The 12,813-nt window shown below is 41.5% G+C and overlaps 1 protein-coding gene across 1 annotated transcript in view; it reads left to right on the forward strand.

Annotated features, from left to right (window-relative positions):
• BLTP1 (bridge-like lipid transfer protein family member 1) overlaps positions 1–12,813 on the forward strand; it is a 228,614-nt gene that overhangs the window by 99,626 nt on the left and 116,175 nt on the right. Inside the window, exons 22-25 of the mRNA XM_074950819.1 lie at positions 2,131–2,307; positions 3,579–3,707; positions 8,310–8,429; positions 11,975–12,255. Coding sequence (XP_074806920.1) covers positions 2,131–2,307; positions 3,579–3,707; positions 8,310–8,429; positions 11,975–12,255 — 707 coding nt within the window. The remainder of the gene's footprint in view (positions 1–2,130; positions 2,308–3,578; positions 3,708–8,309; positions 8,430–11,974; positions 12,256–12,813) is intronic.

Below are 12,813 nucleotides of genomic sequence, written 5' to 3' on the forward strand. Positions count from 1 at the left end.
TCTGCTTCTCTCCTATCCACAAGGCTTGTTATGTGAAAGAAAGCTATTAGGTTGGTTTGATGGGATTTATTCTTGACAAAGCCATGCTGACTATTACTTATCTTATTATCTTCTAGGTGTTCACAAATTGATTGCTTAATTATTTGCTCCATTATCTTGCGGGGCACTGAAGTTAAGATGACTGGTCTGTAATTCCTTGGGTTGTCTTTATTTCCCTTTTTATAGATTGGCACTCTATTTGCCATTTCCGGTCCTCTGTAATCTCCAGTCTTCCATGAGTTTTGAAGATAATCACTAATGGCTCAGATATCTCCTTGGTCAGCTCCTTGAGTATTCTAGGATGTATTTCATTAGGCCCTAGTGACTTGAAGACATCTAATTTGTCTAAGTGATTTTTAACTTGATCTTTCCCTATTTTAGCCTCTGATCCTACCTCATTTTCATTGGCATTCACTATGATAGATGTCCAATTGCTACTAACTTTTTTGGTGAAAACTGAAACAAAAAAGACATTTAGCACTTCTGCCACTTCCACATTTTCTGTTATTGTCCCCCCCACCCCACCCCGAATTGAGTAATGGGTTTACTTTGTCCTTGGTCTTCCTCTTGCTTCTAATGTATTTGTAGAATGTTTTATTGGTTACCTTTGTCTCTAGCTAGTTTAATCATGTTTTGTGCCTTGGCCTTTCTAATTTTGTTCCTATATGCTTGTGTTGTTTGTTTCACACAGTAATAACAATAATGATGCTTTAAGGTAACTGGGGTGCACTGCATCTTTGGGTGCAGAGGATCTGGGATTTCTGTGGATAACCAGAGTCAGGGGCTAGAAATCACAGGGGAACACTTCAAAGGGACTCAGACTGGGATGCATCTATTGTAGTGGTTCTCAACCTATTTACCATTGTAGGCCGCATCCAATACTACCTGTATAGCCCTGAGGATGTCACATGGGCCGCATCTCTGTCTTGATTGGCTGCAGGTTGAGAACCACTAATCTATTGTTAACCTGCAAGGCAAAGACAGGGCTGGCATAGCTCAGAGGAGAGCGCTTGAGTGGCTGTAAGGCTAGCGGTGTCAGGGATCTGACACCCAGCTAGGCATAGGGAAGACTTCGCTCACTCTGGAGGTGGGGTAACAGGGTGACTGACAGTCCTGGGTGTCCCAAAGGCCATTACACCTAACTAGCTGAAAATTGAACAGAGTGCCTTAATTGGCATCAGAGCTGTAGTGCCAACATCAGCTTCAACTTGGGAGTGTTCTGACTTTCCCTGTGTCAGCTATTTGGCTGTAACATAAATATATCAGTTGGCACTGAGATTGATAATGCCCTGTTATTTGCGGGGCTGATACTTAAACAAGACCATTGCTTTCCCAAAATATTATATAAAGCCTATAAGGAATTTTTGTTTTGAAGTGGTTTAATCAATCTGATGATTACATCAATTATATTTTATTTTCACCCACTTTATTCTAATTTGGTTTGTTTACATGTATTTTAAGGTTTTGCTTAGTTATTTAATTCAGTAAGTAAGATATATAATATTGGAAACCGGTGTGGCTTTGAGGTTTTCTCTCCCTGGTGCAGAACCTGAGAAGTCCCCGACGTAAATAAAGAAGGCAACTGGTCCACCCTAGCGGTGATCCATACAACTGCTGTATAGTCCTCTTGTAACTGGTGCCCAAACAGGAACCACTGCTGCTTTTTGAGGGAAAGTCAACTTATGTATTATCCATTAACCACTTATATATTAACCCACCATAAGCAACGTGGGTTCCAACACTTTGGGTGGTCTGGGGTGGAGAATGTGAGCCAGTTAACATAAGGGATAACCAATTTCCCAAAATGAATCTACACTCACACTTGTTTTGTCTTTTATTTATCTCTTTAAGATTTGCATATTATCGTATGGCCCATTGCACGTGACATGATATAAACTCTTCCTTATTTTACTTCCAGATGTTAGCTGAAGTTCTATTTTATTATTTTTTATTTTTCATTGTATGGAGAACAGTGGGATTTTATAGGTCAGGATTAATGTCAGAAAAGTATCTTTTGATAATTAAAAAATACAAAGCCCTGTGTAGTCATTCTTTGAGAATAGTTGTCTTTAATTGACTTTTCCTCAACAGCGACCCTCTGTGGATGAACTACTTAGAGAGGGCCATATCAGCCTGTCAGGTCTGCAGCTACGAGCTCATGCTATGTTTTCAGCAGAAGGTCTGCCTGTGGGAAGTGATACTTTAGAATATGCATGGCTGATCGATGTGCAGGCTGGCTGCCTTACAGCTAAGGTTACAGCACCACAGGTATGTTCTAGAAATGCTAGGTAACATATTTAGTACAAGGCTTTAGCTGTGTATACACATTCCTTTGTTGCAAAGCCAGTGTAATGTGGCCTTTTTTGAAGGGACCCAGTGTACATAGGCTCAGTCCAGCTGAGATTCATTTGTGGCTAAAGTAACTTGAAATTAAAGGATTTGGAAATTCAGTTTGAAACTCCAAACTGGAGAGAGAGAATCTCCATGTAAAATCTAGAATTGAACTATGGTCCAGTGGTGTGTGTGAAGGCAGAAAGACAACTGAGCGTACAGACGAGCACTGCTTGAAATTTCAAGTGTAGGATCCATCTGTCTTAATGTTCTGAAATTGTCCTGATTTGTACTGAATATTCTTGCAAGTAAATATTGTTACTTATATTAAAAGGATATCCATAACCATAATATTTAAATGCACTTTAGATGGCATGCAACAATTCCCTGCAAATAGGAGCATGTATATTGTTACTTTGTGTAGCACTGAACAAGCATTAATGACAGGAGACAGAAAAAGGTGGCAAGTAGACGAATTGCCAGGGAATTGCAGTTTATGAAAATCTTATTTAAAAAAAAAAGGGGGGGTGCATTTTACATCATGCTGTGAAAGAGGCCAGGTTCACACTAAATCTCATGATAATAAATTTCAGAGATGTGGGTCCTCTGCCTCTACTTCCAAACTGTCTGGGGTAGCCAGCTCAAGTGTCCCATTTAGATGAGTCATTGTACGAGTGGCAGTTTGTTATCACTGAAACCTAGGGTATTTGGAGTAGTATGTTAACGTATATTAGGGAACCCTTAGTGTGCCACCAGCAGCACCTATATGGGTTAATTAATGCACAACATATTAGAGAACTTTAAAAACCACATCTCTGCTGAGTGCATTACCCCATGATGTAGACAAGCCCCAGGATGAACTGTAAATTTTGAAAAATGAGCATTCAATTACATAAAAACAAAGATGTTTCCCTAAAGAGGGTTAATCGCTTTAGAAGTGGCTAAAATAGATTGGTTTCAAATAGATGAGTTTTGATTTTTGACAGTACACTATGCCATTCATGAAAGAACAATTGCAGAAACTTACAAACTATGTCAAATCAGAAAAATTACAATAGTGGCTAATTGCAAGTAGATTATCTAGCAGCAGGTATAAAGCTCCTCATGGTTTTTTTCATTCTCAAGCTTTGCTAATGTTCTTTCTCTGAACTCTGATAATTTATTTTGAATACTTACTGTATTGTGATCCTGTTGCTATTTGCTTACAGCTAGCATGTCTGCTGGAATGGGGACAGATGTTTGTGTTTCATGTAATGTGTCGAGAGTTTGAACTGGAAAGGCCAAAATCTGTAATAATGTGTCAGCATGGAATTGATCGTCGGTTTTGTGAATCTAAGGTAAAGCTTCATCAATTTCGAGCCTACAAGTCGGTATATTTGCGTAGTATATTGCAATAGTATTTGAATATAAAGTATCCAAAAGTAGAACAAAGCTATACATGTGGTTTGGAGCATGCAGATATTTTAGTTAGCCATAATTTGGTAAAGGAAATAATTATGCTTCTTTGAGTGACAATCCACATGGAATCTCTTCTAGGTGCACACACACCCCAGGTGCATAAAATCAGATTATTTTGGCAGCAGTGTCTGTTGTGGCCATTTCTGCACCCTAGATGTCCTCACTCATCTCCACTCCACGGCTTAAAGGGTGAGGCGGGATCAACAGTCTCTCAATTCCTTCTTACCGGCCACGACAGCAAGATAGAACACCTTTAGTGTCCCCCTAATTCTCTGTGCACTGTGTAGTGAGTAGTTAGTTGTGTTGCCTCTTGGCAACACACACACACATACAAATTCCTTATTTTACTCAGGTTCCTGTTTTCAGGCTATTACACCCAGGCTATTAATCTCTGCCCCCTTGTAGAGGGACTCCAGCAAAATGGCAGAAGCGACATCTCTTGGGTTTAAATCTTGCCCCTAGTGTGACGCTTCAGTGACAACTGATGAGCACTCTAGGTACCTGTGTTTTCTAGGAGAGTGTATAGGTACCATATGTCACTCCTGCTCTAAGTTGACTCAAAAACTAGAAAAGACCATCTAAAATTGTTCCTCCTGGAGTACTCCTGTGCATGTCTCCTTGGACTCCAAAGAGAAGAATGCATTTAGATTTTAGTCTTCTAGTCTGTTCTTCTCTTCATGAGTGCTTCCGTGAATAGAGATTTTACCTTGAGATTTCTGGTTATATTGACCAAGAGGCCTCAGTCATTTGTCTCTATTCTGGCTTTGAACTCTGATAGGGTAGGAAGGAGCTGCTCCAGAGTACAGCAAAATCATAGGTCACTCTCATTGGTGATTCAAGGCACAAGTCTCCGAAATCTGAGCCATCTTGCATTCAACAAAGAGAGACAGTGGCCTAAGAAGGGCCCCTCTGGTACCTTGGTACTAATTAAAAGAATGCTGATGGTACCCACTAAATGTGAACAGCAGTCTTTCAGTACTGAACTTTCAGCCCTCAGTGCCTTGGTACCTGGCACTTCTGTACAGGCAACCTTGGAATCATGTTCCTTGGTGCCCAGTGCATCAGTACCTAGTGTGGTGGGAATCAGGTCATGTATGGTACTTGAATGATTTATCTCTGGGCCCAGTTTGGGAATCTCCTTTCCTTGAGAGCTTGAGGGTGGTGATAACTAGGCCACCAGGTACTGAGCTGTCAGTACAGCAGTAGAGGCACCTCTGTTACCAACTTCACCCTCTACCCAGTTAGGGAGGACACAACAGATCCAGGGCATTCCTGACAGAATGGCCACTCCTTTTCTTAACTCCATCAGGGCCTAGTAGTTATTCCTCTTGTACACATTCTCCTTGGGTAGTGCAGTGGGCATCAGGAAGAGACTCTGTAGAGGATGTATAAAGGACAACAGAAAATGTCCTAGGTCACATAGGAAACATTCTTCCTAGTACTCTCCTGATTTTATTCCCCCACCCCATATCCTTATCAGCCATGGCTCTGCTGGGAGGTGCAGCTGTGTTCAAGTAAGCCTGCATCTTTTGGCTCCTTCTAATTTTACATCCACCCTCCCCCAAGAGTCCATATAAACCAACATAGCCAGGTCAGTTAGTGCAGCATTGGATCCTAGAAAGCAGGATAACGAAAGTAATGTGGAAGAAGAACTTATCCTGGCTGCAATCTTCTCTTCTCTCAATGAGTAGGAGTATTAGATTCCAGGTCCATGAGAGATTATCTTCCATGGGAAATAGTCCAAACAATAGTGGACTTCATCAACTAACATCAAACTCACCCCAAAACATCCCTAAGGGCATGCCTCAGACTTCTGACCTCATACACCTGTGTGATGGAGTTTGTCAGACTTTGTTTACACGTCCTGCAAGGGTGCTTGAAATGCGTGTATCCACTCAGCAGACATCCGGTGGACATGTTGGTTCTGATCCCACATGAAGTCCTCTCCTCATTAAGCTGGTGGAAAGACCCCAGTTCAGGTGTTCAAAGGAGTAGTTTTTTTCTGCACCTCTACCAAGACAGTGGTGATGAATGCCTCTACCCAGGGAGGAGGGGCTGATCTAAATCAACTTTAAACTCGGGGCACCTGGGCCCCTCGTCCTGAAACTCTGAGCCGTCCACCTGGCATGCAATGCATTCCTACCACGACTCCAGATATCCCGTATTCAAGTGCTGGCAGACCACACCACAGTTATGCCTTATGTCAGACAAGGGGGGGTAAGATAGTCTCCACTCTGTCAGGAGGACATGGTACTCTGGAGTTGGTGTATTCTGAATCAGATCACACTAGTGGCTCTGCACCTTGGCAGATCAACTCGATGGGCAGCTCTCAGACAACTGAGAGTGGTCTGGTCTGTCAAAGACTCAGTCCTGCAGAACATCTCTCACAAGTTGGGATTCCTTGAAATAGGCCTGATTGCCACAGACCTCAAGAGGAAGTCTCTGAATTCTTGACCCAGAGGGAGTTCGAGCCTAGGTTTGCTAACAGATGCTTTTCTCATTCCTGGGTCATTGGGACTTATCTGCCATTGTGCTGATCCCCAGGATATATTAGGGGTTCTGAGAAAACTGAGGCAAACCTAGGACTGATGATTGAACAGCAGTTCTGGTATTCAGATCTGATGATCCTCTCATCACACTATCAGCCCGGCCCAACATATTCTCCCATGGGTTAGATCCTACACCTGAATGGAGCTTTGGTACATCTGACTGCCAGCATGCTGGCTGGCTGACACGTCCACTGAAAGAAGTTTTGCAGCTGAGATTCACACGATTCTGCAAAGCAGGAAAGCCTGACTTAAAAAGCTAAATGGAAGAGATTTTCTATTTGGGCATTTCAGCACCAGCTGTCTCCCCTGACATCACCCATTTTAGCAGTATTAGACTATTTGCTAGCTCTGAAACAGCTCCCTAGGGGTCCATCTAGCAGCAGTATCTGTACATCTCCTCCTATCTAGAGCCACACAGTATTCTCCCACCCTACAGTGGATAAATTCCTTAAAGGCCTTATTCATATTTTACCCCCATTTCAGTAACCCCCTCCCTTTTGGGACCTCAACTTCGTAATAAGCAGAGTTGATGGGTCCCTCTTTTAACCCCTTTGTAATTTGTCTCCTTTATCACTTACCTATGAAGACTGCTTTTTTAGTGGGCATTATGTCAGCTCAAAGGGTAGAGGAGATGCAGGCCCGCATGCTGAGTCCCCCTTATACAATGTTTTGTAAGGACAGGATAGCTCCCAGGCCTCATCCCAAGTTCCTTCCCAAAGGTGTTTCTATTTGAACCAGTTTTTTCAGGTCCCAGTTTCTTGCCTAAACCTCATTCAAACCCAGGGGAAGTTGAATACACTTGATATATTAAGGCATTGACATATACCTTAAGAGGAAGAAAACATTCAGGAACACACCTAGAGTGTTTGTAGCCTTTGCTGATAGGCTTAAGGGTCAGGCAATATCCCCTCAGAGATTATATAAGAGGGTCTCTGAAAATATAAGGACATGTTATAAATTAGCCAGATTATATCCACCTAATCATATTAGAACTGATTCTGTTTGAAAAATGTCCCTATTTCTGAAACTTGTAGGGCACCGATGTGGAGCTCGGTCCACACCTTTACAAGACACTACTCTTTTTGGTATAGGCTTCCACATCCCACACACGGTTTGATAGGACTGGCCTGCAGTCATTGTTTAAATAGGACAACTGCTGCCTACTTCCAAGCAAACCAACAATTGGGTGTTACCAAGAGTGGAATCCATGTGGACTGTCAATTGAATAAAGAATACTTACCCCACGGTAAGGACAGGAGGTCAAACTAGATGATCATGACGGTCCCTTCTGACTTTAAAGTCTGAGTCTAACTTGGAGATATGTTTCAGAGTAGCAGCCATGTTAGTCTGTATTCGCAAAAAGAAAAGGAGTACTTGTGGCACCTTAGAGACTAACAAATTTATTTGAGCATAAGCTTTCGTGAGCTACAGCTCACTTCATCGGATGCATCCGATGAAGTGAGCTGTAGCTCACGAAGGCTTATGCTCAAATAAATTTGTTAGTCTCTAAGGTGCCACTTGGAGATACGTTGTTCACATAGATTCCATGGTCTGCCCTCCTCTCCTGTCATTAAAGAGTCTTACACTGTGATCCTGTATTGGTGAGGGAACTGAGGGATGGATGGTCCCGCTCCACCATTTATGCCCTCAGGTGAAATGGGTACAAGGACATCTAAGGTGCAGGCAGGGCCCTTGGGCACTGCTGGTCAAAAGAATCCAATCTCATGTGCACGGGGTACATTTGCACCAAGAGTGGAATCCCATGCGGACAACACATCTCAAAGAATCACTTACTGTAGGGCAAATAATCATTCTTTTTGGTCTAATTTGTCCTCTGTTGAGTGAGAAATTGAAGTATGATAAGGAAAAACTTGTTAATATGAAATTAAAACTCTAACAAAATTGAGTGCTTTGTTTAAATATCTCCTCCAGATGAACTGTGTTCCTGGGCCATGTCCAGCATCTGACGATTTAAAGTACACTATGACACGCCTTGCAGTAGATGGAGCAGATCTGTATATTGTAGAGCATGGCTGTGCCACCAACATAAAGGTGAAAATATTTTCGCCCCTCCTTTCTGTGATAATTGCGATATTATTTTTCTTTTTCTCTCTGCCAAATGAGAAAGCACTTCCTATATTTTACACAGACCAAATAACTGAATTTATTGTCTGGAATGTTTGTTCTGCAGTAGTACTTACTTTGAAAATTAGAAGATTAAAAATATATTTAAGAATTTGGTATTTCATAAGAAAAATAGTCGTCAGAGGCTTGAACATTTTAACCTGCCTAAGTCCCAGTTTCAAAAGTGACTTTTTAGGCTCCGAAGTCTCTTAGGCAATTTTGAAAGTTTTACCATAAGTCCATTTCCAGTGTCCCATAATAAATTTGTGCTAGAGCTGGCAACACAATGCAGACTTCTAATGTGATAGACCATGGGTCAAATTTTCAGAAGTATGTTAGTCCTATTTTCAGTATTTTTTCCAATCCTCCCTCTTCCGCAAAATATGTGAAGAATAAAAATATTTCCCTCTTAAAAATTGAAAAGTGTGATTTTGAAAGTTGGTATCATAGATTTTTGGAGTAGCCATATTCTGAAGGAAATTTATTTTTATTTTCTCAGTTTGAGAGTTTGAAAATTGGGTTTTGAACATGTACAGTAAGTGTTATAACTAATCTTGTTAACCTGAGCATCTAAGGAAAGATTGGTGAGCATCTGCAGCTGAATTAGCTTTGCACTGGCCTGTTTAGATGGCTAGGCCTGGGTCTGATGCAGAAGTTAGGTGCTTACAGGATACAAAGCAAGGACTTCAGCCAATGTTGTTTTGTGGAGGAGAGGGGCTCCCTCCTGTGCATTTCTGCAGAACTGCTAGACTTATGCCTAGTCAGAGAAATAGTGTATGATTATGTAAAGACTGTATTGTAATACATAGATTCAAGGTGGCAGAGTTGAGGTTCTGCATCTGAGCACTCAGTGTGTCAGTTCTTGAGGTGTCCCGGCCTCCAATATGAGAGAGAGACTTGCTTTGCTTAACTGAGGGTCAGCTCCATGATGCCTCCAGTCTGTTAACCCAAAGGAGATTGTTTAGGTGGCTATGTCAGCCCTTATTTGGCCTTGCAGGTTAAACATGGGTGTACCTGAGTCCCTTGAAACATTCCCTTGTCCAGCCCTTTCTGTGCACGCTGAACACTCACAGAAATACCAGGTCTGCTGCCTGCAAGGAGACGGTGTACACATCAGCTTACTCAATTCAACTCAGGATCGGCACTTAATACATATGAGATAAACTTATTATTGTTTTCACTATAAATATATATCATCAAAGATGCAGATTTAAGAGATGGTAAGTAAGGATAATAGGAACAGGTCACATATAACACAAAAGTATAACATGCTTTCTAGGGATTAAATTTAATTTACAAGTTAACCTTCTGTCTAAGTCATTTATCTCACCCCAAATGTGCTCTGCAGCATTTCAGCAAGGGCTGGTTGTGATCCTGTTTTCATGAATGTAGTCACACTGCCAAATATTTTCCTAGGTGTAAGATAAAGAGGTGTGTTTTTTCCTTCTCCTTATGTTCCTTGAAATTCATTCTTCCTCCTAGATATAGGACAGCCCCATGAGGTTTATTCCCCAGTGCCCTGTCGCTCTGCTGACATTCCTCTGTTGATTTCATATGTAAATAGGGCTTCTGTTATGTTGGCTCCCAATGCTCAATTTACATGTGAACCAAGAGACAGGCGAACATATATCCTTTGTCTGGCAGAAACCCGTTTGTCAACCCTGCCTTGATACAGACTTTAGAAACATATTTTCATTATACATACACATCATCTTACATAATATCTGTCCATACATTTCACAACAATATTAGTGACCAGCATGATCCTGGCTTTCATTTAAGGTGTTACATGACACACTCTTTGGTAAACCAAATGTAAGTACCAGGACCAGGATATTCCTGCAACCAGTTGGCATTAAAGGGTGTAGCTTGATTCTTTTTAATGGTTAATAATTATATTGATTGCCAATTGATATTAATTTAATGAGCTGGGGGGATATAGGGTCCTTGTCCCAGAATCAGGCTCCACAGAATTAAAACTAACTCAAAAACTAACAAGTTCAATATCTTGTAGAGAACCCTGGAGTATATGGCAAAACATTCATACTGAGGGCAAAGCAAAGTCTTAGCCACTTTTATTAAAACAATTAGTGAGGACAAGAAAGATCCAAACCACATAAACAATTAGCAGTCATATAGTATTAGGGATATCTCCAGTGTCATCACTGCATGTGCTCATATACTTACATAAAATGGTCCGACAGCTACCCTAAAGTATGTAAGGGTCATAGGACTACTTTGTCTTAAGCAAGTTAGCATAAATAATGTCTTACAGGATACAGGCCTGTAGGTTCCTTGTGTTACTGCTAAGTAAAATAAAAGGCTGAGCTACCTCTATGGGCTACAGAGGTTTTAGGGTTGGACTCAATTATGCAACTTTGTTGCTCTATCCACAAAGTTTTGTCATCAATTAGTGTATAAGTGCTTCACAAAGTAAAGTACTGTTGTATTCAAAATAGATATCTAATAACCATTCTTTCTGGAGGCTATGTAATAGCAAAATGAGGATTTTCATACTCAGCTTGTACTCAAATTGCTATTCTAAACACACAGTTTGCAAATTCCTTGATTTTTAGGTCAGCATTTCTCAAACTGGGGGTACTAATCCAAAGGGGGTTAGCAAGCCTCTTGTAGGAGGGATCACGGTATTGCCACCCTTACTTCTGCATAGCCTTCAGTACTGGGTGGTCGGAAAGCGGCAGCTGCTGGCTGGGAGCCCAGCTGTGAAGGCAGCGCCGCTGCCAGCAGCTGTGCAGAAGTAAGGTGGCAATACCATACCATGCTACACCAGCAACTGCCGCTCTCCAGATGCCCAACTCTGAAGGCAGTGCCACCACCAGCAGCAGCGCAGAAGTAACGGTGACATGGTATGGAAGGGGTCATCACTTTTGGGGGGAAGGGGACTGTTGTCACAGCCTGAAATATTTCCAAAGATATCCCAGCAAAAAAAAGTTTGAGAACCGCTGTTTTAGGTTATACTTAGGAAATTCATAACACCTCTAACCTTAGAATCATAGAATATCAGGGTTGGCAGGGGCCTCAGGAGGTCATCTAGTCCAACCCCCTGCTCAAAGCAGGACCAATCCCCAATTTTTGCACTAGATCCCTAAATGGCCCCCTCAAGGATTGACCTCACAACCCTGGGTTTAGCAGGCCAATGCTCTCAGACATGAATCATAACATTCATTAGAAGGGTACATTTTATCATCTTTTTACAAATGGAACCTGAGGTAGAGAGATTTAGTGATCTGTCCAAGGCCACAAAGGATATTGATTTCACGTGTGTGGCTAAATGTAGTTCCTGACCAATAGATCAGCCGTGCTTTAAATAATTCTTTAAATAATTCTTTAAATAATATACTGAGTTGTATCTTTCTGAGACTGCATTATGGGGTCCTGCAATTAGTTTTAAATGACGCTTTTGTGGTTTAATCTGAATAGTTAAAGATATTCTTTTTTAATTGTATTTTCAGATGGGTGCTGTACGTGTTGCAAACTGTAACCTCCACAACCAGTTTGTTGGAGAGGGTATAAGTGCTGCTATCCAAGACTTTCAGATGAGACAGTACGTTGAGCAGGTGAATACCTGCAGAGTTGGTCTTCAACCTGCAATACTGCGGAGGGCGTACTGGCTGGAAGCTGGGTCTGTCAATTTGGGACTCATCACTGCTGATATTGCTTTAGCTGTGGATCATCATTCTAAACATGAAGTACAGAGACATTTCTTAGAAACACATGATAGCAGAATTAAGAGGTAAGTGAAATTATTGGAGGAGGTGAGGTCACCATATTTCATATATTTTTAGTTGATACATTTATTTATTCATGAGGGTGTATTTTTAAGTGCTGACTCTTGTACATTTGCTTAAAAATTATATTGTACTCACTTTATAAGTAGGTAGGTTGCTGAGAACTACCTATGTATGTAAGGTGCTCAGAGGAACCAGAGAACCATAGAATATCAAAGTTGGAAGGGACCTCAGGAGGTCATCTAGTCCAACCCCCTGCTCAAAGCAGGACCAATCCCCAATTTTTGCCCCAGATCCCTAAATAGCCCCCTTAAGGATTGAACTCACAACCCTGGGTTTAGCAGGCCAAGGCTCAAACCACTGAGCTATCCCCACCCCCAGGAGATAAAGGATTTGGTTGCCAACTTCTTGGATAACAGAGAATTGAATGATTTTTGTATTTTTGGCAATGTGTAGAGTTCAAAATAAAGAGAAGTAAATCAGTTTTTAATCGTTGGCCTAAGCTACAAAGATAGGATTGTATACTGCCTTCAGTCCACACTGGATCTCCCACTGATAACAGC

Source organism: Natator depressus, chromosome 4, assembly GCF_965152275.1.
Source record: "Natator depressus isolate rNatDep1 chromosome 4, rNatDep2.hap1, whole genome shotgun sequence".
NCBI classification, from domain to species: Eukaryota; Metazoa; Chordata; order Testudines; family Cheloniidae; genus Natator; species Natator depressus.